Source organism: Eublepharis macularius, chromosome 7, assembly GCF_028583425.1.
Source record: "Eublepharis macularius isolate TG4126 chromosome 7, MPM_Emac_v1.0, whole genome shotgun sequence".
Lineage (NCBI taxonomy): Eukaryota > Metazoa > Chordata > Lepidosauria > Squamata > Eublepharidae > Eublepharis > Eublepharis macularius.
Window position 1 is genome coordinate 142,581,059 of NC_072796.1, and position 24,786 is coordinate 142,605,844.

Here is a 24,786-nt window from a genome sequence, read left to right on the forward strand (position 1 = left end):
GGACATAAGAATCACCTTAGTGATCCCAGATTTTTGGTGAGGACCCCTCCATTCACTAACACCCCCGCAGGAACCTAGGTGAGTAACTTGGGCAACACCAAGAACCAAGTTCCCTTTCATCCTTTTTCTGGAAACAGAAAGATCAAACAGCAAAGGAAGGAATAGGATATTTGCATGCTTTTGATGTGCAGAGAGCTTGCAGAATAAAATAAAAGAGGCCTCATAGATTTCCCCCTCCCCCCAATTGATAGCTGAAACAAAGGGAAGATACCCCTCCCACCCTCTCTCCGGATTATAAGGACCCCTTCCTTTTCCCACTCCTCCTACCTAATAAAGGGAAAGCTTTGGCTCTGGAAAGCTCCTAACCTGGAAACCCACTTGGCCTTTAAGGTGCTGCTGGACCCGAATCTTGCTCTTCCGCTACACACCAACACGGCCGCCAACTTGAAACAGCCTCTTGGCCTTCTGAACCGTGAAGACCAATGGATGTTTGGGGTGGAGAGAGGTTGGTCGGAAGTGGTAAAGTGATGCTCTAGGGGGTGAATTAGGAGTGACTTTAAAGACAGTTGAATCGAGAGGCCAAATGGGGCGCAATCCAGCAGGATGGTCCCCCACTTCACCGAAATCAAAGGGGCTCAGCAGGGGCAGTCATTCCAATACAGCTGGAGTTCCACCAAGTATACATCTTGGGTGAGATCCAAGAGTGGAATAAAATTATTCTACTCTCAAATAACTTTTTTTCTTTTTTGTTTCTCCAGCAAAATACCATGCCAAAATGTATATAGTCTGAGAGATGCTAGCTATAGGACTGGTGTTTGCTCACCACACATGTATTACTCAAACAGTGACCTACCAAACCAGGGCAACACATACCACCGAGTAGATGGCTCGACGAGAATCTGTCCCTGGAGGTCTGGAAGCAAACTGTCCCTCACCCAGTCCACCTCAGGTCCTATTGGCTGCTTCCGAGGAGAAAATATTAGGGATTGCATCCAAGGAGATGCCCTCTCCTGGCCTTTGCAACTCCCCAGAGGGAACAAGCAGCAATCACTCCAGAAAATCTATCATTTATCTGTTTAGTATTATCCTCCAAGGAGCTCCAGGCAGCATACCTGGTTCACCCCTCCCCATTTATTCACACAACAAGCCTGTGACAGTGTGACAGCACAGGCAGTGACTGGCCCATGTGTCCCGTGGGAACTCTGGTTTTCCCAAATCCTAGTCCAACACTCTAGCCGCTACACAACACTATTTATCCCACCCCCGTGCTTCCAGGAAGAAGCTCAGGGCACCATACCCCCCTAATAACCCTGTGGGGTAGATTAGGCTGAGAGAGGGTGACTGGCCAATGGTCACCCACGCCAGGGGAGCCTCGTGGTGATTTAATTCCAGGTTCCCCAGTCCTAGATCACACATTGCACATGGTCAGAGCCACCCTCATCCAGAAACGGCCCCAGGGAACTGGACAGAGGTTCCAAATCAAATGACACTTGCATCCCGAAGGGCCATGGAGGAACTGGGTCCTCTGCCAGACACTGTCCACACCTCCTGACTTAAGAGCGATCAACTGATGCCCTTATTTCTTCATCTTGCACCTGCAGCTTTCTAAATATGCCAAACAAGTTTGACGGCCTCTTTGCACTTATCTCTTTGTGACTTCGTGCAGAGCATGGAACCAGTTTTTGGAAATTAAGTGTCCGGGGTGACTTTACACACAGTTGTTAAGGCTGGAAACGGCACCAAAAGGATGAGTGCAGCAACACCGGGGTCAGGCATTTACACTTTGCAGGGCAAGTGGCAAAAAGGCCCAGAGAACAAGGCTCTTTCTTACCAGCCGTAATTCATAATAATAATAATCAGAGTGCTTCTAGACAGATTAGTGCCCAGTCTGTGTTATTCTTATCCCCCACAATCCATCTGGGGCTGAGAGGAGCGGCTCACTCAAGGCCACCTGCTGAGCTCATGGCAGTAGTGGGAGTCAAACCAACAGAGTGATGATTTGCAACCCAACCACTTAATCACCATGCTACAGCAGTTCTGAAAACAACAACACTGAATTGTGAAAGCCAGGACTCTCCGGAATTCAGGCAGCAGAATTCAAATAGCAGAATCCACAATGCAAATTATGGAAGCTGGCAGCAACGTGAACCTTAGGATCTAGCTCACCAGGTGGTTGTTAAACCCAGGACCCCGTACACCAGACTTCTCTGCAAGGTTGCCACAGGACGAAGGAAGGTGCTCTGGGGGACAAAATTCGGCAGCCTGAGATGCATCATCATTTATTTGGGAAAGGCAAGTTTGGAAACATTTGCGCAAATCTCAAAAACCAGGGCAGGGATTAACAGGACTTCCAGTGGTTGTGGTGTGTTAAAGCTCTGCACAACTCTTATTCCCTACCCCTCTAGCCTCTTCAAGCCCCTGTGCCCCAGATGCCTACCGTGCTGGGTGCTGATGTTAGGAGAGGTGCAGTGGCTCTGTGGTCTAGCATCTGCCTGGCATGCAAAAGGTCCTGGGCCCAATCTCCAGTTAAAAGTACCAGATGGAAGGTGAAGTGAGAGACCTCTCTGCATGAAACCCTGGACAGCTGCTGCCAGCCAGAGTGGGCAATACTGACTGTGAGAGAGACCAAAGGTCCGATGGAGGATAAAGCAGCTTTATGTGACCTAAAATTGCTGCACACTGTGATGCATTGGACAGCACTGGGTCTTTGGCTCAGCTTCATGTCCCAAGCAGGGCCTTGCTTTTTACTACTGAAGCTCGTTTAGTCCTAGCTTGCATTGCCAACTGTTGTTCTGGCAAGGCCCCCATAATTTCTGCAGATGTGGGACAGGAAGAAATTTAGCATATAATGCATTAACTGACAGGAAGATCAAGGAAGAAGCAGGGAAGTGTTACCCACTACGGTTCTTATTATCATGCAGGTGCAGAAGGAGCAGGAGCCCTGCCAGGGAAAAGTTGGCAACTTTCAGCCAGCTGAGGCCCCGTCAAAAGTCGCATCATACTGTAGTTTTCTACAGTGCTTTTAATGGTAGCATTTTAAAACCAGCAAACACATTTTGGTATAAATATGCTAAATGAAGATGGGGAGAACAGGTGGAGGAGTATTTCTATAACTGGCCACAGCCCGAAGATCACTTTCAGGTCAGCCTGCAGTTTCCATCGCGTCCATTTGCATTTCCATTGCTTCAGGGCACCCTTTTGTGCACAACTCTTTGAATCTCTCAGGTGCTTCTTCCAAAGACAAAAAAGTGCAATTTCACAATTTTTTTTTTTAAAAATGACTTCTCTTTGTTCAAACACTTGCATGGGGGAAGGGAAGAGGGGATTGTACCAGGAAATGTGGTGCATTTATGGTCTGGGGGATGTGTTAATAATTGGCTAGATTTGAGGTGAGCCTGAAATACCAGTCAGGTCTTGCAAATGTAGGCAATAACAGTTCTGTGACCTTACAACTTGTCCCCATGTACAGCTAAAAGGGTTAAACAAATAATGCTCCAGGCAACAAATAGACGCATGCATGCACGCATTTACTCAGGGTGGCCAGATACAAAGGTGGAGCGCCTTTCATAGTGGGGAGAAAGATTTTAACAAATGCTACTGATCCTGCACCTATTAAACATACAAGAGCACTATCTGTATTGCAACTTCACATATTTGCAAACTTGCCCCACAATCCTGGTCTGGTGTGTCCCCAACTCCAAAAGTACAATTTTAATATTGTGACACAGATTTTGCTGAACGTTTCAACTGACATAACCTACTCACTCCCCCAAGATTTTCAACATCTGGCCCCCCTCATGACATCCTGCTGCCGCCGACTCTCTCAGGAGGCCCTGCTAAGCAGGAAGCAGTGAAGCACCAAGCGCCTTTCCTCACACATCCTGTGGCCTGTGGAGGAAATTCCCAGAAGGGATAGGGAGGGGGGCTGAAGAGCAGAGGCCAGAGACCGACCCTTTTCTTCCAAGAAACCGGCAAGGTGGCCAACCTTTGATTTCGCCCCCTCAGTCTGCAGGAAGTGGGAGGTGATGGTTGTAGAGTAGGGTCAGACTAGGATCTGGAAGTCCTGAATTCAAATCCTCGCTCTGCCACGGAAGCTTGCTGAGTGACCTTATCCAGTCACTTCCTCTCCGCCTAACCTACCTCACAGGGTTGCTGTGAGGATAAAATGGTGGGGAGGAGAATGACATGTCTTGCCCTGAGCTCCCTGGAGGAAGGTAGGACAGAACTACTAACTAAAGAGTAGTCTATTGCTCACTAACGACATAAAACATAGTTTAAATTACAGGTTATATTTTCTTCTATGTTTATTTTTAAAGGCTTTTTTTCTCTTTTGCAGAGGCAGCACCCGGGGCAGCTGTTTCAGGGAGGAGAAGCACTAGGAGGGGGGATCTAAGCTGTGTATACACCAGCTGGGAAAGAACAGAGGAACCCCCTCCCCCCTAAATGATCACATTTTGTGGCTCTTCAGGAGGGGAAAGCAGAACTGAACACACAGGCCTGCCTGGGCTCAGCAGAAGGTCTGAACAAAGGATATTCACGAGGACACAAGGCTCGTGTGTGACAGGGGCTGTGCAAAATGCAATCACAGCGGGCACCGTGTACATGGACAAACTGTGGCTGATCACCCTCGTGGTGAAACCAAGAGTTGAAAGGGACCCCCCAGGGTCATCTTGTCCACCTGCACAATGCAGGAAATTCACAGCTACTGCCTCCCTTCACACACACACACACCCCTACTCTATGCCCAGAGCAAAGCAAAAAAACCCCTCCAGGATTCCCAGCAGATCTGGCCTGGAGGCAAATTCCTTCCTGCCCCCTCCCAATATAACTGCAGGGCACGTTTGACCTTCCCACTCTCAAATACCAATGCAGCAGCCCTGCAAATTAGGCCCGGCCTGAAAAGTGGCATATCTAAGCCTTTAAGGCTTTTCTCGGAGTAAGCCCCGTGGAACACAATGGGACTTACGTCCGAGTCGGTTAATCAGTAAGAACCCTAAGTGGCTTCTTGCTAATTAATCTGGAACACCGGCCACTTGCTTTTTCTGCAAGGGGGCAGATTTGGATGCCGCTTCGGAGGAGGGGTGTGCACGCACAGAGCTCGGCAGCCCGGCAGGGGCACGGCATGCCCTCTTCAGTAGCCGGGTCTGGGGCGAGTCCCCGGGGTCTGCACCCAGCGAGTGCCGCGCCAGCCCTGGAGGGAGCGGGACGGGGCCGCCGTGCCCCCGCTTGGGGCAACCCCAGCCTTCGCACCGGCTCTGGGAGAGAGCTCCGGGGGAGCGGCCCCGCGTGGTGGGTGGTCCGGCGCCCGCTGCCTGCCCTCCGGGGGGCTCGCGGTGCGTCCGCCGACAGCCCTCGCCGCCCTCCTCCTCCCGGGCTGGAGTTTGCCCCAGGCGCGCACCACCCTCTCCGCCCGCGTTACCTTTCCACACGGCCCGGCCGGGCACTGCACACGAGCCGCGGCGATATTTAACAGGGCTTCGACGGTGCTCCGCGGCAGAGCGCCTTCGCCCGACGCCAGCAGCCGCTCCAGCTCCAGGCTGGCGTCCCGCGGGTCGGCCCCGGCCGTCTCGGCCCCGGCCAGGAGGAGCAGAAGGAGCGACGCGAGCAGCATGGCTGGCTGGCTGGCGGGCTTGGACCGTCGAGGGGCCGGCTCCGGTGGTGCTTGTTGCTGCTGCCCAGCAAGGGTGCGCGACCGCCGGGTGGGCTCTGCGCCTGCTGGCCGTCGGGGCTTGCGCGTGTCGGCGCGGCTGTCCGGCAGGCTTGTGGTCGAGCGCGGCCCGTCGTGCGAAGGAAGACGCCCCGTCGGGAGCGCCGGGGATGCTCCGCTCTTGCCCAACCACGGGGGTGGCGATGACGGGGCCGGGCGGGCCGCCGCCTCCTCCCCCGGGGGCCGCCGCACGGCCCCCGCGGCCTGAGGGTGTGGTGTCGGGGAAGGGGGCCAGCCCGCTGCGATGCTACTGGCTCAGCGGCCCGGCCCGGCCCTGCCCTGCCGCCGGCGCAGGAGGCTGCGGGAACTGGCGTCGGGAGCGCTTCGCGGCTCCATGGTTGAACTTCCCCAGTTTGTAGAAGACGCGGGTTTTTTCAAAAAGTGTGGTAACAGAGGCCACTCTGCGCAAGCTCAGACGCACGCAGTTGTGCTGTTTCTTTAGGAAGCAGGAGTCTCTCTCTGCACACGCTCAGATACAATTTTATTTTTTCAAAAGACTCGTGTTTCTGAGCATGGGATTTCCCCCATTTTTTAAAAAGTTATGGAGCACCTCTGAGCTCGTGCGCAATGCCCTCGGCTGAGATCCTATTTTTAAAAAAGTAAGGGGGTTTCCTGGACCTTTGTAGAGGAGCTCAGCTTAAAATTGAGCGTTCACAACGCAGCCATTTTTAAAACATCAGTTTCCTTTTTTTTCCAAAAGGTCTTTGGCTTGAAAGTGTGAGAGAGAGACTCCTTTGACTATTCCTTGTTAAAATGCCTGGTCTGGAAGATGCCTCCCTTTCTTTACTCAGCTGATCTGGCCACATGGCTCCACACCACAGCAACCTTCAAGCTAGACTACTGTAATACACTCTTTGTGGGTCTGCCCTTGAAGACATTCCAGTAGCTCCTGTTTGTACATAATGCTGGAGTTTGTTATTGGGAGCTAGGTGAGGCAGGCATACCTGGTCTGCAGATGCTCCAGTGGTTGCCAGTTAGTTCCTTGGTTCAGTTCAATGTATTGACTAACACCTACAAAGCCCTGCATGGCCTAAGATCCATATATCTGATGAAGGCCCCTCCTGATATGGTCCACTGCAACAGCTGTGCTCATCTGTACAAAGTTTTCTGAAGATATACTACTCAGCATGGGTGTAATATCCAGCAACTGGCCATTCATGATAATTCTCAGTGGCAGCTCCCATCTTGTGGAACTGCCTGCCTGAGGAGGTCCGGAAGACTCCCACACTTCTTTCATTCTACAGAATGCACAAAACGGAATTCATTGGGAGGGGATTTTTTATAAAGAGCTATAGTACAACTGGAATTATTCAGGAAGATTCTTTTCAAAAGCAATCAGATTGTATGCAATAGACAGTTTTCAGTGCGTTTTTAAAAAATCTGTAATCTAGTTTTTGCATTTTTGATATGCTGTACAGGTTTTATTGTCTGGTTCTCGAAGTTATCCAGTCTTATAGCACTTGAGATTCTATTGTGTTAATTTTTGTAATCTGCCTTGAGGTTCCGCGAGAAAGGCAGACTATAAATAAAGCGAATTAATTCAGTGCTGGGGTAAATTGCAAAGGGTGCAAGGTTGGCAATTTCTATTATTATGCTCCGTGTGGAGGCCAAGGGCTTTGCCTGGCCACCTTCTGCCAGCCACCCCAAAGGGTGGGAGGAGAACCATCCTGTCCCGTCAGTGGCTCCCCCAAAGGGAGTAGGGCCCCAAAGGCCCCAATTCACTCAGCTTGCTTTTGCCCTGACCATTAGGACCCACACCCTCTTCTACCTGCTGGGAATGAAACTCAGATGTTCTGAGTCATCTGCCTGCTCCTCTAACTGGAAAGCCTCACGCCTTTTAAACAGCTGGCAAGAAAATCCAGAAATCCTGGTTGGAAAGTTTCACCACTTTAAGAAAAGAAATCAGATCAGGATGACAACCTGACAGCAGGGGCAGAGATTGCCTCTTTATCTTGCCAGGAACATTCCCCATGACCTGTCCTAGATGGGCACTGGTGGCCAGGAGCAAGCCCCAGGAGCAAGATGCGGCAGATGGCGACCAGGGACGGAGCCTTTTCAGTGGTGGTGCCCTGCCTTTGGAATGCCCTTCCCCTTCAGGTTTGCCTGGCACCCACCTTACTTTAGTTTTGGTACACAGTCAAAATATGTCTTCTTACACAAGCTTTTAAATAAGGTCCAGAGGAGTTAGCCGTGTTAGTCTGTTGTAGCAAAATAGAAAAAGAGTCCAGTAGCACCTTTAAGACTAACCAACTTTACTGTAGCATAAGCTTTTGAGAACCACAGCTCTCTTTGTCAGATGCATCTGCACTCCCTGTGCTCGCCATATGGTTTGAATCCTGAAGGAGTGGCTTTGCTTCCTGCTGAAAGAGTTGCAGCAACTCTGGGTGAAGCAACAGCCTGGCCCTTTTTGGTGAATTGTGGCCAACGTTATTTTAATTTTATTTTTGTTTACGTTATTTATGGTCTGCCTTTCTCCTGGAGACTCAAGGCAAATTACACAGTGCGAGTCAGTACAGTCCATTTCATGACATTTCAATCAACAATGTAATCGTCTACAAGTGCAAATTTGCTAAGATTTAAAACCAGCAGAAATCTAATACAGAGATGAAGAAATGTTGAAACAGAGTATAAGCAATTCTAAGACTGATATATTAGCTTTAGGGCAAATTTCATACCCTACTGTTCTCCTCTGTGAGGACCCAAAGCAGCTGACATTCGTCTATCTGCCCTCCATTTTATCCTCACAACATCCCTGCAAAGTAGGTCTGGCTCAGTGTGTGTGATTGACCCAAAATCTGCTAGCAACTTTTAGTGGCACAGTACAGACTTGAGCCTGGATTGCCTTGCTCCTAGTAGGACATGCTAAGCACTACGCCACATGGGTCAGGGAAGCTGTTAAGCCCCGTTTTTCAGCCTTCCTGTCTGTGCTGCCTGCACTTTCCCAGCTTCTCATGAGTAACCCTATGAGTAAATGGCAGAGGAATGCTGTCGAGCTAATCCATGCTAGGATGTTCAGATTCCCTTCATTTTTGGCATTGCAATTCCTGCCCTCGTCCTGAAGCTGTTGGCCAGTTTTGAGACTCCTAGCTTCAATTTCTGAGGAGTTACATGTTCCCCAGATGGATGGATGCTTTTATTATTATACATTTTAGCACATTTTTATCCCGCCCTTCCTCCAAGAAGCTCAGGGAAGCATTTAAAGTTCTCCCCTCCTCTGTTTTATTCTTGCAACAATCCTGTGAGGTAGGTTAGGCTGAGAGACGATGACCTAGAAACAGAGCTGGAAGATACCCCTAAGGGTCATCTAGTCCAGCCCCCTGCACAATGTGGGACATTCATAGCTATCTCCCCCCCCACCCCACCCCAATGACTGCTGGTCTATGCACAGAGGAAGGCAAAAAACCTCCAGGTTACCCAGCCAGTCTGGCCTGGAAGAAAATTCCTCCTTGACAGTCACCCAACAAGCTTCATGGTAAGTGAGGATTTGAACCTGAGTCTGGCTCCAGTCTAGCACTCCAACCACAAAACCATGCTGGCTCTTGGGGTCTATGTTCTTTCATACTGCTTTTACTGCTAGACAGCCTGTTTGGTGTAGTGGTTAAGAGCGCGGGACTCTAACCTGGAGAACCAGGTTTGATTCCCCACTCCTCCGCTTGAAGCCAGCTGGGCGGCCTTGCGTCAGTCACAGCTTCCTGCAGCTCTCTCAGCCCTGTCCACCTCACAGGGTGGTTGTCCTGAGGATAATAATAACACACTTTGTAAACCGCTCTGAGTGGGTGTTGTCATTCTGAAGGGCGGTATATAAATCAAATAGTATTTTATGCTCCAACTTGTTTTTAATGGCTTGTTTTTACGCTGTCAGTTTTGTCATATTGTTTTTGCAAACCACCTTGAAATGGTCTATAGAGAGACAGCAAGCAAATTTTCTAAGTAAATAAAGGTAAGGCATCGGAAGTGTTTTGAATGCTCTGAAGCATTATGTGATTATCAAGATCCCCAATTTCCCACAGAACAAACAACCTGCAATGTCATTGTTTTTCTTTTGATGTCACAGAACTTCACCTCTGCGCAGGGATTGCACAAACATTTGCTTCATCTCCACGGGTGCTCATGAGTAATTCCATTTTAGAATGAGACTAGGAAGTCTTCATGCATGACATCTCCAAAGACAGAAATTCAGCCAGGCAGAACAACGGGGCTGTTTGTACTAGCTAAGCCCCTTAAAATCATTTCCCCTAAAAGCCAGACAGCTACAGCCAAAATAAACAGCTATTAGGGAAGGATCGTTCATTCGGTGGTGGTGGTTCCAACGCTGCCCCCATTCTCAAAATAAGAGCTAGAGGCTTGCCTAGAGGTACAGACTCACCTGGGATTTATCTTATCCTTGGGGCTTAGCTCCTGTAAGGGGCCAGTAATGCCAAAGAAGATGCTTTGCCAGCGCCATAACACAAAATGGGGAGGGGCAAGTGAAGCCCCCTCTCTCCCTGCGATCATCCCAGGCCTGGCTTGGAGCCTTGGCCCTGGCCAAGGAAGACCTCAAGGATTCAGCTGTGGAACCAATCATTAGAATAATGACATAAAACTGAAAATGCCTCTGAACTTGTGCAGACTGTCTTTCCCCTACAGATCCAGAGGAGTTAGCCATGTTAGTCTGTAGCTGCAAAATAGTAAAAGAGTCCAGTAGCACCTGATGAAGAGAGCTGTGGTTCTCGAAAGCTTATGCTACAATAAAGTTGGTTAGTCTTAAAGGTGCTACTGGACTCTACTATTTTCCCCTACAGGGAATTAGTCACCGCACAAGTTTGGAGGGATTATCATGAGTCATTCCTCCACCCTCAACAAGATTTTGAGAAAAGGGCTGTTAAGTGACAAATTAGGAAATGAGCCTACAGCTCCAAACTATAGTGAGAGCTTTCAGTGGGAACAAAAAAGATTCCAGGAATTAAAGCCCTGCATGACAAAACAGTGTGCAAAGTTCTGAGGTCTGCAGAATTCATCAGGCTGGATGTTTGGGGGGTGAGACATGTTTCCTCTGAAAGATAAACTGGTGTGCACACGCACACATACAGAGAAATAAAAACATTAGCTCCAAAGGGCCCGGAAATGCAGGAGGGCTTGGAGGTTGAGGACATTTCCACGCAATGCTCGCAGGAGCATCAAACAGCAGCCGTGGGGCGAGAATTCACTTTCTGTCAGGAGTGGCTCAACCCTTTTTAACTTATTGGAAAAGTTCCCAGTGGCCCCGCCTGGGAGGGCTGTTGTTTCCTAGAAGCCCACTGAGCTGAGCCCCAGAGATGCTGGCAGTGAGACAGGGCCTGCCAAGTTCAGAACCAGCCAGCAACGGCCACAACGGCCCTCGGCTTCCCCGAGTTGAGCCAGAGCTACCAAGACCACTCGGCTTATTTATTCACTTCATTTATGCCCCTCTTTCGTCCCCGATAGGTACTTAAAGTGGCTTACACCATTCTCCTCTCTTCCATTTTATCCTCACAACAACCCTGTGAGGTGGGTGCGTGAGTGGCCCAAGGTCATCAAGCAGGCTTCAGTGGCAGAGTGGGGAGTCAAACCTGCGTGTCCCCGATCCTAGTCCAACACTAACCACTACATCACACTAGCTCTTTTAGACCTGGCCCCTGGTGGCAGTGCCCAAGGAGCATGTAGGCTTGCCCATCCTACCAATCCTCACTACTGGCCGGGTCCCTCCCAAGCGGCTTTGCTCCTGTGCCATTGTAATGTCCCCATCTGCACTGGTTTCCTTGCTTTGTATGCTAACATCTTCGTGAGAGAGAAATCCTTTACAGTTGCCAACTCTGGCTTGGGAAATTGCTGGTGATTGGGGGTGGGTGGAACCTGGGAAGGGGTGATAATACCATAGAGTTCCCCCCCCACACACTTCAAAGCAGCCATTTTCTCCAGGGGAACTGCTCTCTGTAGTCTGGAGATCAACCACAATTCCAGGAGATCACCAGGCCCTGGCTGCAAGTTGGCAAACTCTGCCTTCAGGCTGGCATTCTTTTCAGTTTTGCACAGAAATGTCACAGATCTCTGAGTCCTTTTGGCTCAAGGATTCATGGTGCCCCTGCCCTTGCACCCTGTAAATATATCAGCCAATTAAAAATCACACCCCATGAAAGCTGACGCCAGAAAGCCTGTTACTGCAGTAATAGCAAGTCAGACACGGCCAAGAATGCCCCCCTTTCTGAAGTTTGATTGCACTCCTTCAGACCTGTTTCAGAGTTTGGGCTGTTCCTCTGGGGCAGCCCCTGCACACCTGAACAGGTAAGCACTACCTGGAGCATGCCCCTCCCTCCGTTGGGTGTGTCGGGGAGGGGCATTGTTCCAAAGAGCCTGGGGAGGCTTTCCCAGAGTGAATCAGCAGGGAGCTGGCCTCTTCACCCCCAGACTAAGCAGAGAGCCTTGGCTACGATTCCTCATGGGGTTGTGATGTGGCTGAGGAAGCGGGGAGGGAGAGCGCTTGGCACTCTACAAGGGGATTACTCGAGGTGGCTAATGGTGGGCTCTCCAATAGTTGCCGCGTGGCTGAGCTTGTCTTCCTCACAAAATGCAGCTTTGGGCCCACTTCTGGGGAAAGGCAGCATATCCATATTTCGTGTGTTTTTAATCTAATTAAATTAAGTAACAAGCTAATTCGCCTGTTCCCTGGAGCTTCTCTTTTTGGCTGCTACAGCCCCGCAAAGTTCAACAGAGTTTAATCTCAAGGGAAGTGCGCGCAGGATTGCAGCCATCATGTGGTAGGTGTTGCCTGGAATGAAAAGGGACGTAGCCTCTCCACACAAACCACGTTGTAGGATGTGACACAGCCATCTTTCTCCATCTGCCTTTCTAGGAGAAGTGAGACTGTCCATTGAAAGGGGTGACTCATTTCCAGTGGGAACAGAACGTCCCTTCCTCCCCTTTCCTCCGTTTCAGGATTACCTTCTCCTGCCAAAGATGAGCAGAATCGCTTGTACCTGCTTTGTGTCTCTTTCATCAGACGGTAACTCAAAGTCTTTCAACATCGTGGGAATCTGAATTGATTTCCTTGGGGGTTCCCCATCAGAATCATCTTCTGAACTTCCTCATAGCTGGGATGTCTGCAGCCTCAAATATTCACTCTCGTGTGTGTGTGTCTTGTGTGTAGAGAGTGAGCACCTCACAAAGTAGGGAGGCATGGGCAGGGGGCAAGGGGAAGCACACCAGCTGGCCTTGGTTTCTTGTGCCTTTCTTGACAGAAAAGAATTCTAGAGCAGGGAGTTTTAATCCCATCAAGTTCAAATGTCAAGGCTAGCCGCTAGCATGAAATGAATGAGTAACCACCGCCATAGAACATGCCCTCCCATCTCTGTCCCCAAGATCCTTCGCAAAGCACAGGGAGGGGCTCCTTGGCAGGCAGGGGGATGTGGAAACTTTCCCATCAAGGCAGCATGGAAACCAGGACAACTGATCACCTAAATGTTCACAGTGCCGTTCTAAGCAGAGAAGCAAGCCGAGTGACAGCAATGTACTTAGGAGGGTGCAAAATAGTAAGGAGTCCAAGAGCACCTTTAAGACTAACTGACTTTATCATAGCATAAGCTTTTGAGAGCCACAGCTCTCTTCATCAGATGAAGAGAGCTGTGGCTCTCAAAAGCTTATGCTACAATAAAGTTGGTTAGTCTTAAAGGTGCTCTTGGACTCCTTACTATTTTCCTACTACAGACTAACACAGCTAACTCCTCTGCATCTTAGAAAGGTGCATCTCTGCCTAGAACTGAACTCTTAACCACAGGTTTAAAATGTGCTCTTCTAGGGTTGCCAGCCTCCAGGTGGGGGCTGGAGATCCCCTGGAATTACGACCAATCTCCATACTACAGAGATCAGTCCCCCTGGAGAAAATGGCAGCTTCAGAGCGTGGCCTCTTTTGCATGATACCCAGCTGAGGTTCCTCTCCTTACTAAACTCTGCCCTTTCCGGGATCCACCTCTAAATCTCCAAGGATTTCCCAACCCAGAGAGGGCAACGCTAGCCCCTTCCCCCAATTCATTACGGCTGACACCAAGCAAAAGGACCAGGGTCCAAGACTTTAAGGGTCACACAGGCTACATAAATCGGTGCCAAAACAGACTTAACCTGCCATTTCCGATGTTTGCAGTAAGGCTGCTACAGCACAGCCTTCTTTTTGACAGTAGCCCTGTACTTACATTACAGTGAACATGCATGCGTACAACCTGTGTGCCGCGTGCATGTGCTCCTCCATGGCAAGCGAAATATTCAGCCAGTTTCTGATGGTAAGCCAGCTGCAGCCTTTCCCTCAGAGGAGCAATATGCCTACAGGTATCTATGCACTGATTACATCCAGGCTAGACTACTGCAATGTGCTGTACATGGGGCTGCCTTCAGCTACTGTCCAGAAGCTGCAGCTAGTTCAAACTGCACCGCTAGGTTGCTTGCAGGCATGTGTAGAAGACTACATCCTGCCAGTATTAGATCTCTGCTCGCTTCTGATTTGCATCCAGCCAGGCACAGCTCATAAACACTGCAGGCACCAGAGGGATCTCTTCCCTTTAAGCCTCCCCCGGCACCAGCCCTGCAAAAAGGACTTTATGTAGCTACGCTTCAGTGCAGCGGCCCTGCTGTGAGATTTTTTTCCAGAAGAAGCTTTTAGTCTTCATTCTCACGCTTTATCTGTTTTTATGTGACTGCTAGCAGCGGCTTCTTTTTTAACAGTTTTCTTTCTTGTTTTATGGGGCTTGTGCTTTGATGTGTGTGTTGAAATGGAATTATTGCAAGCTGCCTCAGGCACATGGCATGGGAGGGAGAGAGAGTGACACAAATGTTTAAAAGAACTCAAGGTGCTAATAAATAGGAGACAGCGGGGAGGACTTCTCACACCGGTGACCAGGAACAGCTCCTGAGTTCAGGTGTGTCTCTCTCATATTATACAAGGAGTCTCCCTGGCCCGTTTCATCTGATTAACCAACCAACGAAACTGGAGGTTTGCCTGCATCTGATCATGGCTCCTGCACACAGAGAGCAGAAGGTTAAGAAACTCATGATCTGTCAAACTGCTTTGTGTGTGTGTGTGTGTTTGTGTGTGTCTCTCTCTCTCACACACACACACACAAATACACCATTTAATTAGATATGAAGCCACTTCTGTGTTGCTTTTCTCCCCACGGCAGCTGACAGAAACTTCCTAACCAAACTAAACAGTACAGTTTAAAGCAAGACAGCCAACCCGGCAAAATTCCTCTGATAGCTGTGGGCTAATTTTCAGCCTGGGAGCTGCGGCTGGGCCTCCGTTCACGGATGCCTGCTCTTCTTGTCTCCAGCACTGACTGTGGCGATTTCAACGCCGGGTCCTCCCCATCTTGCCACCCTAATCACTCCATCACAATGTCCCCCAAAGCTTTCTGAAGGTGATTCTGAAAGCATTCCTCTAAGGCAAGCCAGGTCTATGTGATCACTGGATGATCGGGGGGCTATCCAAAGATGCCCTTGCAAGTCCATAGCTGAGCTTATCTTTTGAATCAGATACTCTGAGTTCAGGCCCTGACCTGGATGGCCCAGGTGAGCTTGATTAGCACTTGGATGGGAGACCTCCAACGAAGACCAGGGTTGCAGAGGTAGGCAATGGCAAACCACCTCTGTTAGTCTCTTGCCTAACGCCACCAGGGGTCGCCATAAGTCAGCTATGACTTGAGGGCACTCTTCACCACCACCCCACTTAGTTCTGATCTCTTGCGTGTGATCAAATCCATTAATTCACTGTGTTGAATAGAAGCCCCACCAAGGGTGCTGCAGTCTGTGTTCTTCCTATTTTGCAGTGCACAGATAGAGGCAGACACACGGTTACAACACTCCCAAGGTGGGCTTGACCCCACCCTTCCTTACTCCAAAGCCTAGCACCTTATCCATAGCCCATCTCGGTATCTTAAAGACTGTCAAGGGCTCTAGTCCACAAAAGCTGATGCGGGAATAAAATCTTGTTAGTTTTTAAGGTGCCAACAGAGGCCTGTTTATTTTTACTGCACTGGACGTGGTTGGCCTGCTGGAAAGGCACAGTGAATGGAAAGCGGAATCCGTGGAAATGTACTTATTTACATTATTTTTAGTTCCCCTTTCTCACTGCAATGCAAGATGTTGTCTGAACAAAGCATAAATATTAAACATGACCTATTAAACAATGCAGAACATGGCGTTATGTATGTGGAAACACAATACATTTTCCTGTTATGATGTAGCCCAATTTCCTTTTCCTGAACAATGCTGCTTTACATAGTTTGTGAAATGCCAGGAATATGGAGCCTTCCTAACCCCTCCGCAGGCAGGCCACTCCACAGGGTGGGGCCACCACAGACAAGGCACACATATGCACAGTTGTTGATCTCGCCCATCTGTAGGGAGGCACCTGCTAAGGGCCCTGCTCAGATGAGCAAAGTTGTTGCAGTGCAACAGAGGTGGAGATGCATCTGACGAAGAGAGCTGTGGTTCTCGAAAGCTTATGCTACAGTAAAGCTGGTTAGTCTTAAAGGTGCTACTGGACTCTTTACTATTTTGCTACTGCAGACTAACACGGCTAACTCCTCTGGATCTATGATCATACAGACAACTGTCGCAGCACCCAGGCCAAACATTGTCCCAGAATTTGAGTGGAACTGAAGTCACTGTGCTTTAGGCATGATGTGATTTTAGTGACCAACACTTAATTCACTGCTAGTTTTTCACTGTTGCTGGGCTCTCTGGGGCTCCCCCCCCCCTTAAGTTCTCCCAAAGTCAAGATATTGGCCAGCAGCAGTCATGGGGCACCTGTCAGCTTCTATCTCTCTAAACAGCAGACATTTCTGGGGCCACACCCAATGAAGAGGCACACCCTGTCATTCCCTGGGTGCAGCCAGTGCTTGCTGGGGAGGGGGTAGTGAGTAGCCCCCCCCCCACAATCACACTACATACCCATACAGCAACTAGGGCCAGGTAGAAAATCCCTAGTCAATAAAGCCCTCTGCCCTGTGCATCTTGCCCCGCTTTCTTGGGCCAAACAAGGCAGGCATGGTGGAATGACTGAGCCCCCCACCCCTATCCATATTGTGGGTTTCCAGACAGCAGCTTCTCCCAAAACTGCAGGCTCTGTGTCCTGACATACTCCCTGCACCTTATTTTCTTGTTCTCTGGGAGCCCTTTGTCCACACACACCATTATCAGTCATCTGACGCAGCATTCTGCAAAAAATGCCGATAACATGCCTCATAAACAGCCTCGAAGGGCCTGATTCTGGCTCAGACTTTACCCACAGAGTGGGTTCACTTGGCAGTCATCAGAGGGCACAGAAGTCCAGAAGAGATACCCAGAGGACTACAGAAGAGGGTTGGATCTTAGAGTGCAACAACAGAGTCACCAGCGCTGGTGGGAAAGTTTAGCCTGGCCAAGGAACTAGGACGTCATTGCTGTGTGCACAGAAATTTTTTAAAAAGCAATTTAATCAATTTAAAAGTAACTTAATTACTGCTCCTACATTCACACTGGCTCTTAAAAAAATCACGAAACCAGAACTAAAACAGCACAGTGGTTAAGTGGTTGGGCTGCAAAACAGCCCTCTGCCGGTTTGAATCCCACTACTGCCATAAGCTCAGAAGGTGGCCTTGGGTAAGCCACTCATATCAGCCCAGCTCCCCAGCTGCATTGTGGGGATAATAACAACACTGACTTAGTTCGCTGCTCTGAGTAGGCACTAATCTGTCTAGAGGAGTGGTATATAAGCACGGTTATTATTATAAGAGAGCTGCTGTAGCACGTAGTGATTAAGTGACTGGGTTGCAAGTCTGGACTCTGCTAGTTCAACTCCCACTCTTGCCACGAGCTCTGCAAGTGGCCTTGGGCAACCCACTCCTCTCAGCCCCAGCTCCCCAGCTGTATGTTGGGGATAATAACAGCACTGACTTTATTCACCCCTCCAAATAGGGAACTAATCTGTCTAGAACAGTGGTATGTAAGCTCAGTTACTATTATTATGGTTATTATTATTTAAAAGCCTACTATGCTTACAATACAATAGCCATGGGGAGCAGGGAAAGAGGGCAACAGTGGCCCAACTTTGATCCCTTAACAATGAAAGCATAACAACTAATCTATGCTAAGGCCTTCAGCTTGAGAGGCGAAAAAGGTCCTCTTAGATCAAGATGTGCCTAATTCATTCTTTGGAAGAATCTCTGCCATTGACAGAAAGCCCACAGCCTACCTTCTAGCAGCGGACAAAGCAGCTTCATTTATAACAGCAAAAAAAAAAAAAAAAAGCAGTTCCTGGAGGGTTGGTACATCTGTTTGGCATGCAGAAGGTCCGGGGTTCAATTCCCAGCATCTCCAGTTAAAAGGGACCAGGTTATAGGTGATGTGAAAGACCTCCACCTGAGACCCCGGAGATTGGCTGCCAGTCGGAGCAGGCAATGCAGACCTTGATGGACTAAGGGTCAGATTCAGTAAAAGGCAGAATCGTGGGTCCATCTCTATTTGCCGACAAAGCAGAATCTGGAAAAAGTGCAGAAGAGGGCAGCCAAGATGACTAAGGGGTTGGAGCATTTTTCCTGTGAGGAAAGGCTGAAGTGTCTGCGACCTCGATGGCTATGGAGGGACACAATAGAGGTTTATACAATTATGCATGAGTGGTGGAGAGTGTGGATAGAGAGAGCTTTTTCTCTCTCCCCTGCAGTATCAGACAGGGGTATCCAATGAAACTGATGAGCAACACATTCAGGACAAAGAAAAGGAAACACTTCTTTCCTCAATAACAACGACAACGACAACATTCAATTTATATATTGCCCTTTGGGACAACTTAACACCCGCTCAGAGCAGTTTACAAAGTATGTTATTATTATCTCCACAACAACAATCACCCTGTGAGGTAGGTGAGGCTGAGAGAGCTCCTAGAAGCTGTGACTGAACCAAGGTCACCCGGCTGGCTTCAAGCGAAGGAGGGAGGAATCAAACCTGGCTCTTCAGATTAGAGTCCTGCCGCTTTTAACCACTACACCAAACTGGCTCTGTGTAATGAGTAATTATATCTTGAAAGCTCCTTTCAGTGGCTGTAGTAATTGCCACTATTATAGTTAAGGATTAGACAACTTCATGGAGAGGCCCATCAATGATTACTAGCTATGATGTCCAAAAGGAACCTTAATAGTTAGAGGTGGCAAACCTCTGAATATCAGCGATAGGAGGCGGCACCTATGCCGTTAGTCCTCCAGGTCAACTGGCTGACCACCGTGTGGTCTGATCCAGCAGGACTCTTCTGATATTCTTATGAGAGTCAGTGTGATGTAGCAGTTAGAATATCTAACTAGGATCTGGGAGACCCAGGTTCGAATCACCACTCTGACACTAAAGCCCACTGGGTGACTTTGGCCCACTCACACACACTCATCTAATGTACCTCAGAGTTGTTGGGAGGAAAAAACGTAGAAGAGGAGAGCAACATGAGCTGCTTTGAGTCCCTGTTTAGGAGAAAGGCAGGGTATAAAGAAATAAGTAATAATGTCAGCAGCCACTCAGCCAAGCTGTAAGCCTGGAGAATGATACAGACGGTAATAGCCTCCCCTTTGTGCAGAAAATACAAGTGACAGCTTGGGGGAACAACTCTCCGTACAACACACATCACAGCCAGAGTCCCTGGGTGGTGGAGGGCCCTGACTCTACAGCACCCATTTGTCCTCACTCAGTCCTACCAGGCATGCCCCTGAGGACCACCGTCCCACGCTGTGAAAATTAAATTGTAGCTTTCCAAGTGCAGCATCTCGTCTTTTTGTTTGTTTATGATGCTTGTAAAAGTGCTGCAAACATTTGGGTAGCAACAGTATATTTCCCATAGGCAACTCCTCCACAGGCACAGTTAGGTCCTGGGGTTTTTTTTTCCCCCAGAGGGGAGGGTGAGCCGATCTCCTTGGTGGTGGGAAAGGTATAGGAGTCTCTCTGCTTTTCCTTTGTTCTCAAGCACCTCCCTGAGGGCCAGTGATTAGTCTTTTTTATTAGTATGTAAAAAAAACCACTGGCCCTGGGCCAGTTCATGGTTACACAATCAATGATCATTATATAAATACCCTGATCATTGTTACACAAATGCAGACCGCTAGAGAAAAAGGTTCCCCATCAAGGCCCAGTGGCCTAATGGATAAGGCATCAGCCTCCGGAGCTGGGAATTGTGGGTTCAAGTCCCACCTGGGTTAGGTTTTTTTGCTACACCTCAGAGGTCAGAGCACCAAAAGAGTTTGGGTTGCTGCCAGCATTACAACAGTAAAATGATGCCATTAGCTGGAAAGGCAAGAGAAGTTCTTGCTCCTTTTCTTAGGGCTGTCAGGCCATCTTTATTTATTACTGAAGAGTACTTAGTTATGTATTTATGTAAGGGAGTTCTACTTTTCATAAAGCTCAAAGCAGCTTATAAACAAGTTTAAAGCAATCCTAAACCAAAACCAGCAACATACAAATATCTAGAAAATACAATAATTTTAGAACTTCAAAAAGGCCACAAACTAAAGCCAAGATCGCTCAAGGGATAGTGAAACAGTTAAATCATACCAACGGCTCAATCAAAAGCCCAGCTAAAGAAACACGTTTTCACCCGGTGCCTGGTCACAACCAGGGAGGGCACCAGGAAAACATCAAGGGGGCCGAGAATTCCATATTCGGGTCACCAGCACGGAAAAAGCCCTGCTTCTCGTCTCCTCCAGTGTTCTCTTGGAGGGAGAGAGTGCTGGAGCCTTGCGGGATCTTGGCAGTATTTCCTTTATTTAGAAATATTGAGCACAGGTGGGGGCACTCCTCAAAGGCAACAGAATAGAGATATGAATACAGAAAAGACAGAGCAACATTCCACCCTCTGGGAGCTTCAGTCCAAACTCTCCCAACCATGGCTTCTGCTTTTCTCTCTTCGGCTGTATCCACAGGGGACAATTTCCACTGTGAATGCAAAGCCATTATGCTATAGCAATAACTAGTTTGTTTTTTTTTAAAGAGCCAGCGAAAAGCCCACCATTGTGGGGAGGGCGGAATGGTGGAGACAAGGGGATAGGGAGAGAAAATAGTGCTAATGTGGTAAAAACAATCTGCGCTCTCCTGTCTACATGGGGACCCAAACTGCTTTGAGTACAGAGAAATTTACCAAGCATGTTGGAGAAGCTAGAAGCCCTTGAAAAGTTGGACAATAGCATGAAAATGTTGTGCTGAAGCCTGGAGGGGAAAAAAAAACCCAAGACTGTTGTTTGAAGGCAAGGAAGAGAAAAATGTGGAAGCAGCCATGTATTTCCATCCAAACGCTGCCCTTCACAGACTCACTTCCCCCCTTCAGCAAGTGTGTGCGCAGCTGGGTGTGTGTGTGTGGGTGGGTTAGCTCCTGGATTCCAGATGGCTGTTTGGTCAGAGCCACTCAGAGCCAAGCTACAAGTGACTTTTTTCACGTGGAGAATACTTGATTGTTTTCGCATGTTTTCCTGGGAACTGAAGTCCGAGTGTCCTTCCCCTCTCTGTTAGAATCGCTGCCTGAAGAGCCAGAGAAAGTTGGTGGCGGCGGCAGCTTTTGCAAATCGTTCCTCCAGTCACAAGCCTGCTGGACAAGAGGGCTCTCAACGATTGTTTGGGGGCGGGCAGCTGCTACTTTCTCCCTGGGCATCCTGCTCCCAGGGAGCTTCACCGACACGGCGGCTTTCTCCAGAGCAGAGATATCAACAATTCAATGACCGCCTTGTATTCGTTTAGATGAGAATTGTACATTGCTGATAGGAAACTATCAGATAGGGTGTTACCGTATATTTTTATGAAGACTTTTGTGAACTGCATCAAGAACTTCAGTTCAGTATGGAAATGTTTTACAATAAATAAATACAGAAACAAACAAACAAAACCTGCCTTCTGCACTGGAGTAACATTGCTCTGGAAAAGGAAGAATGTTAAAATTAATTCAAGTATTCATTGGAAAGACCCAAGCCCTGCCCACCTCCACAACAGAATGGTTGAGGCGGGGGGGCAGGGTTTGGAACCAGCCCTTGTTGCTGGCTTTTGATAATACTCCTGTGCTCTTAATGAAGAAATGTAGCAGATGGATTTGTTTCTGGGGTGGAGATAATACACAACCGTTGTTCTGGGCATGCCACCCAAGAAACTGCTTGGGGTGGCACCGGGAGCTGCTGCTCTGCAGGGGACCGGGGGCTCAACTCACTGCCAGCTCTCAGTGGCACCCAGACAGACGGCTGGCATCCCTTTCTGGGCAGGTAGAGTTCCACTAGCAACACTGGAAGGGCTTGCTTGGACATGGTGTCTATGACATAGGGCTGCCACGGACAGAGGTGGTCCTGGAGATCTCCAGGGATTAACAGCTGATCTCCAGACTAGAGAGATCAGTTCCTATGGAAGAAATGGTTGCTTTGGAGAGCTGACTCTACAGCCTTATACCCTACTGAGGACCCTCCTCTCCCCAAGGCCCACCGTCCCCAGGCTCCACCCCCAAATCTTCAGGAATGTTTCCATTCCGGGGTTGGCAACCCTATCATGGCACGAGCCCAGAAGGTGATGGGTGAATCTCGCTTGGAAGAATGAAAATATGCCAAAGCCAATGGTGTAAAGGAAGAAGTGTACTTATTATCCAGATAACAATTCCCAACAAGCTTTGCTACAGATTGTAAGAAAGACTCACAGATGAAGCTTGTCACGAAACGTGTAGGGAATGGTTGTGTGTGTTATGTATCGTCAAGTCAGCTCCGACCGATGGCGACCCTATGAAGGAAAGACCTCCAAAACGTCCCACCATTAACAGACTTGCTCGGATCCTGCAAACTGGAGGATGTGGCTTCTTTTATTGAGTCCCGCCATCTTGTTTTAGGCCTTCCTCTTTTCCTGCTGCCTTCCACTTTTCCCAGCATTATTGACTTTTCCAGAGAAACTTGTCTTCTCATGATGTGACCAAAGCACGACAGCCTTACTTTTGTCATTTTAGCTTCTAGAGAGAATTCAGGCTTGATTTCATCTAGTACCCTCTTATTTTCCTTTTTGGCTGTCCATGGTATCCACAGAACTCTCCTCCAGCACCACATTTCAGTGGTTACCTGGATAATATATACTCTTCCTCATTTGCACTATTGGCTTTTGCCTATCTTCTTTCTTCTGTGATTGCTGTGGCCCTCCTGTTTTCTTCTGAATCTTGCTTAGGACCACCTAAGCATGTGTATGAAGAGTGTATGCGTATGAATGTAAGAGAACACCACTGGGGGCTGCACAGTTGGCGGCAAAAGAAGTCTGAACCAGTTCGCCTGCTGGCTGGAACAGGGGGAGTCATGCTTACAATAGTATGTGCTTACAATAGTTGTGCTTATAATAGTATGTGCCCTAAACGGGTTGTCTGTGCTGATAGTTGCTAAGGGACACGGGAAGAAAAACATTTTGTTTTGTTTAAATTGGCCGTTTTTTCGTGCCTTCAATAGCGCTTAAGGAAGTGCAAGGTCTCCCTGGCAAAGAGGTACTGAGACAGGAGGGGATTCAGCGGGGTGTGAAGCAGCTGTTAAAGGGACACCCAGCAGAGCTGCTTCAAGAAAGGTCCAGTGGCCTAATGGGTAAGGCACCATCCGCTGGAGCTGCAGGCTGTGCCTTCAATTCCCACTGGGCTCAGCCATGTTTTTATTTGTAAACCCAGAACAATCTACATTGCTAACTGGCAGAGAACCCCCACTTTGGGATCAGGAAGGAATTTTCCTCCAGGCCAGATTGACCAGGGATCCTGGAGGGTTTTTTGCCTTCCCCTGGGCATAGAGCAGGGCTCACTGGGGGAGTGGGGGGCGGGGAAGGTAGCTGTGAATTTTCTGCATTCTGCAGGAGGTTGGACTACATGTCGCTTGGGGTACCTTCCAGCACTACTTTTCTAAGTTCTGACTGCTCAGATAAAATGGTGTGGAAACCATTCACGCCCCCCGCCCCCTCTTGGCAGAAACCTGGCAACCCCACCCGCCACTGCCACTGTGGGGCTACTGTGATCCACAATCCTCAGATCAAGTCCAAACGAAGTACGCAGACCTGGCAACCCCGGGGTCCAAACTCTCTGCAGGCAGGGAGCCCTTTCCATGTTGCCCTCGCAAGGATGTCTCTGCCATGCAACCTTTATGTGCTGCTTGTCCCTCCAAGGGTGCCCAGTTAGCCCAAGCCACACAGTTTCTACCTGCAATCTCGGTCACATCCAGGATGCCCCTTGCGGAGGAAGAGCTATGGCTGAGGACAAGCTGTCTTTCCTGGAAGCAACCTTGCTGTTCCCAGTCTTCTTGCTGAGGAAGCCTGAGCAAACTTCCATGGAGCTGTACTGCCCAAGTCTTGTTCTTGGGCTCAGTTTAATGTGGTAGTTTTCTTGAGGAAGGCAAGCATGCTGGTTCTGTGTCAGGAAAACAGAAATCCCAGTAATTAAATTTTTCCCATTAGGGAGACACTTTTTCAGATCTGAGGCGCTGAATTTCTGCAGCCTTCAAAAGTACAAGAGCCCCACTGGAAAAAAAAGTGGAAACTTCTTCTTTTTTTGAGGGGGGGGGTTAATTTAAACTATAAACAATAACATAAAAGCTATAGACAACAAACATAGAAGATAAAAAAAAACATTCTAAAAAGAAGACATACTAACAATACATTAAAAAGTGGAAACTTCTTAACCACCTGATCTAATTGGGAACTTGAAAGCTGGCAAAAGTATTTATTTATTATTTATTTATTTATTTTCCGACAGAATAAGATCGTAAGTATGCAGTGCAAGCATTCTCGAATACACTGGGGGATGGCAAAAAATGTTCATTTCTCTTTTGCTGGGTTAAAGTATTTATGGAAGAACTCCCCAAGAATCACTTTATTGTTGACCTGGGGTGTATTTCGTTCTAAGAAGCAAAAGTGCCACCTGATGGCTAGTAGCAGGCATTGCACCTCACCTTTTAGCAGCTACTGAGCCTGCCTTGATGAACTGTGTGGCGGGAAGATATTCCGCTGGTGCAGCCTCTCTGTCCCCTCCCTAGAGGTGCAGTGCTGGGAATAGCTTCAGATAGAGAAAGAAAAGCTAACAACCGCACAGTAACCTAGGTATAATAACCTGG

At 48.6% G+C, this 24,786-nt stretch overlaps 1 protein-coding gene and 1 non-coding gene across 2 annotated transcripts in view; one reads left to right on the plus strand and one right to left on the minus strand.

Moving 5' to 3' along the window:
* Positions 1-6,107, minus strand: part of SLC39A4 (solute carrier family 39 member 4) — a 31,485-nt gene extending 25,378 nt beyond the window's left edge. Inside the window, exon 1 of the mRNA XM_054984727.1 lies at positions 5,420-6,107. Coding sequence (XP_054840702.1) covers positions 5,420-5,611 — 192 coding nt within the window. The 5' untranslated portion in view covers positions 5,612-6,107. The remainder of the gene's footprint in view (positions 1-5,419) is intronic.
* Positions 6,108-19,829: 13,722 nt separating this feature from the next.
* On the plus strand, positions 19,830-19,902 carry TRNAR-CCG (transfer RNA arginine (anticodon CCG)). The gene has a single exon. It is a non-coding gene; the product is annotated as a tRNA-Arg (tRNA).
* Positions 19,903-24,786: the final 4,884 nt, after the last annotated feature.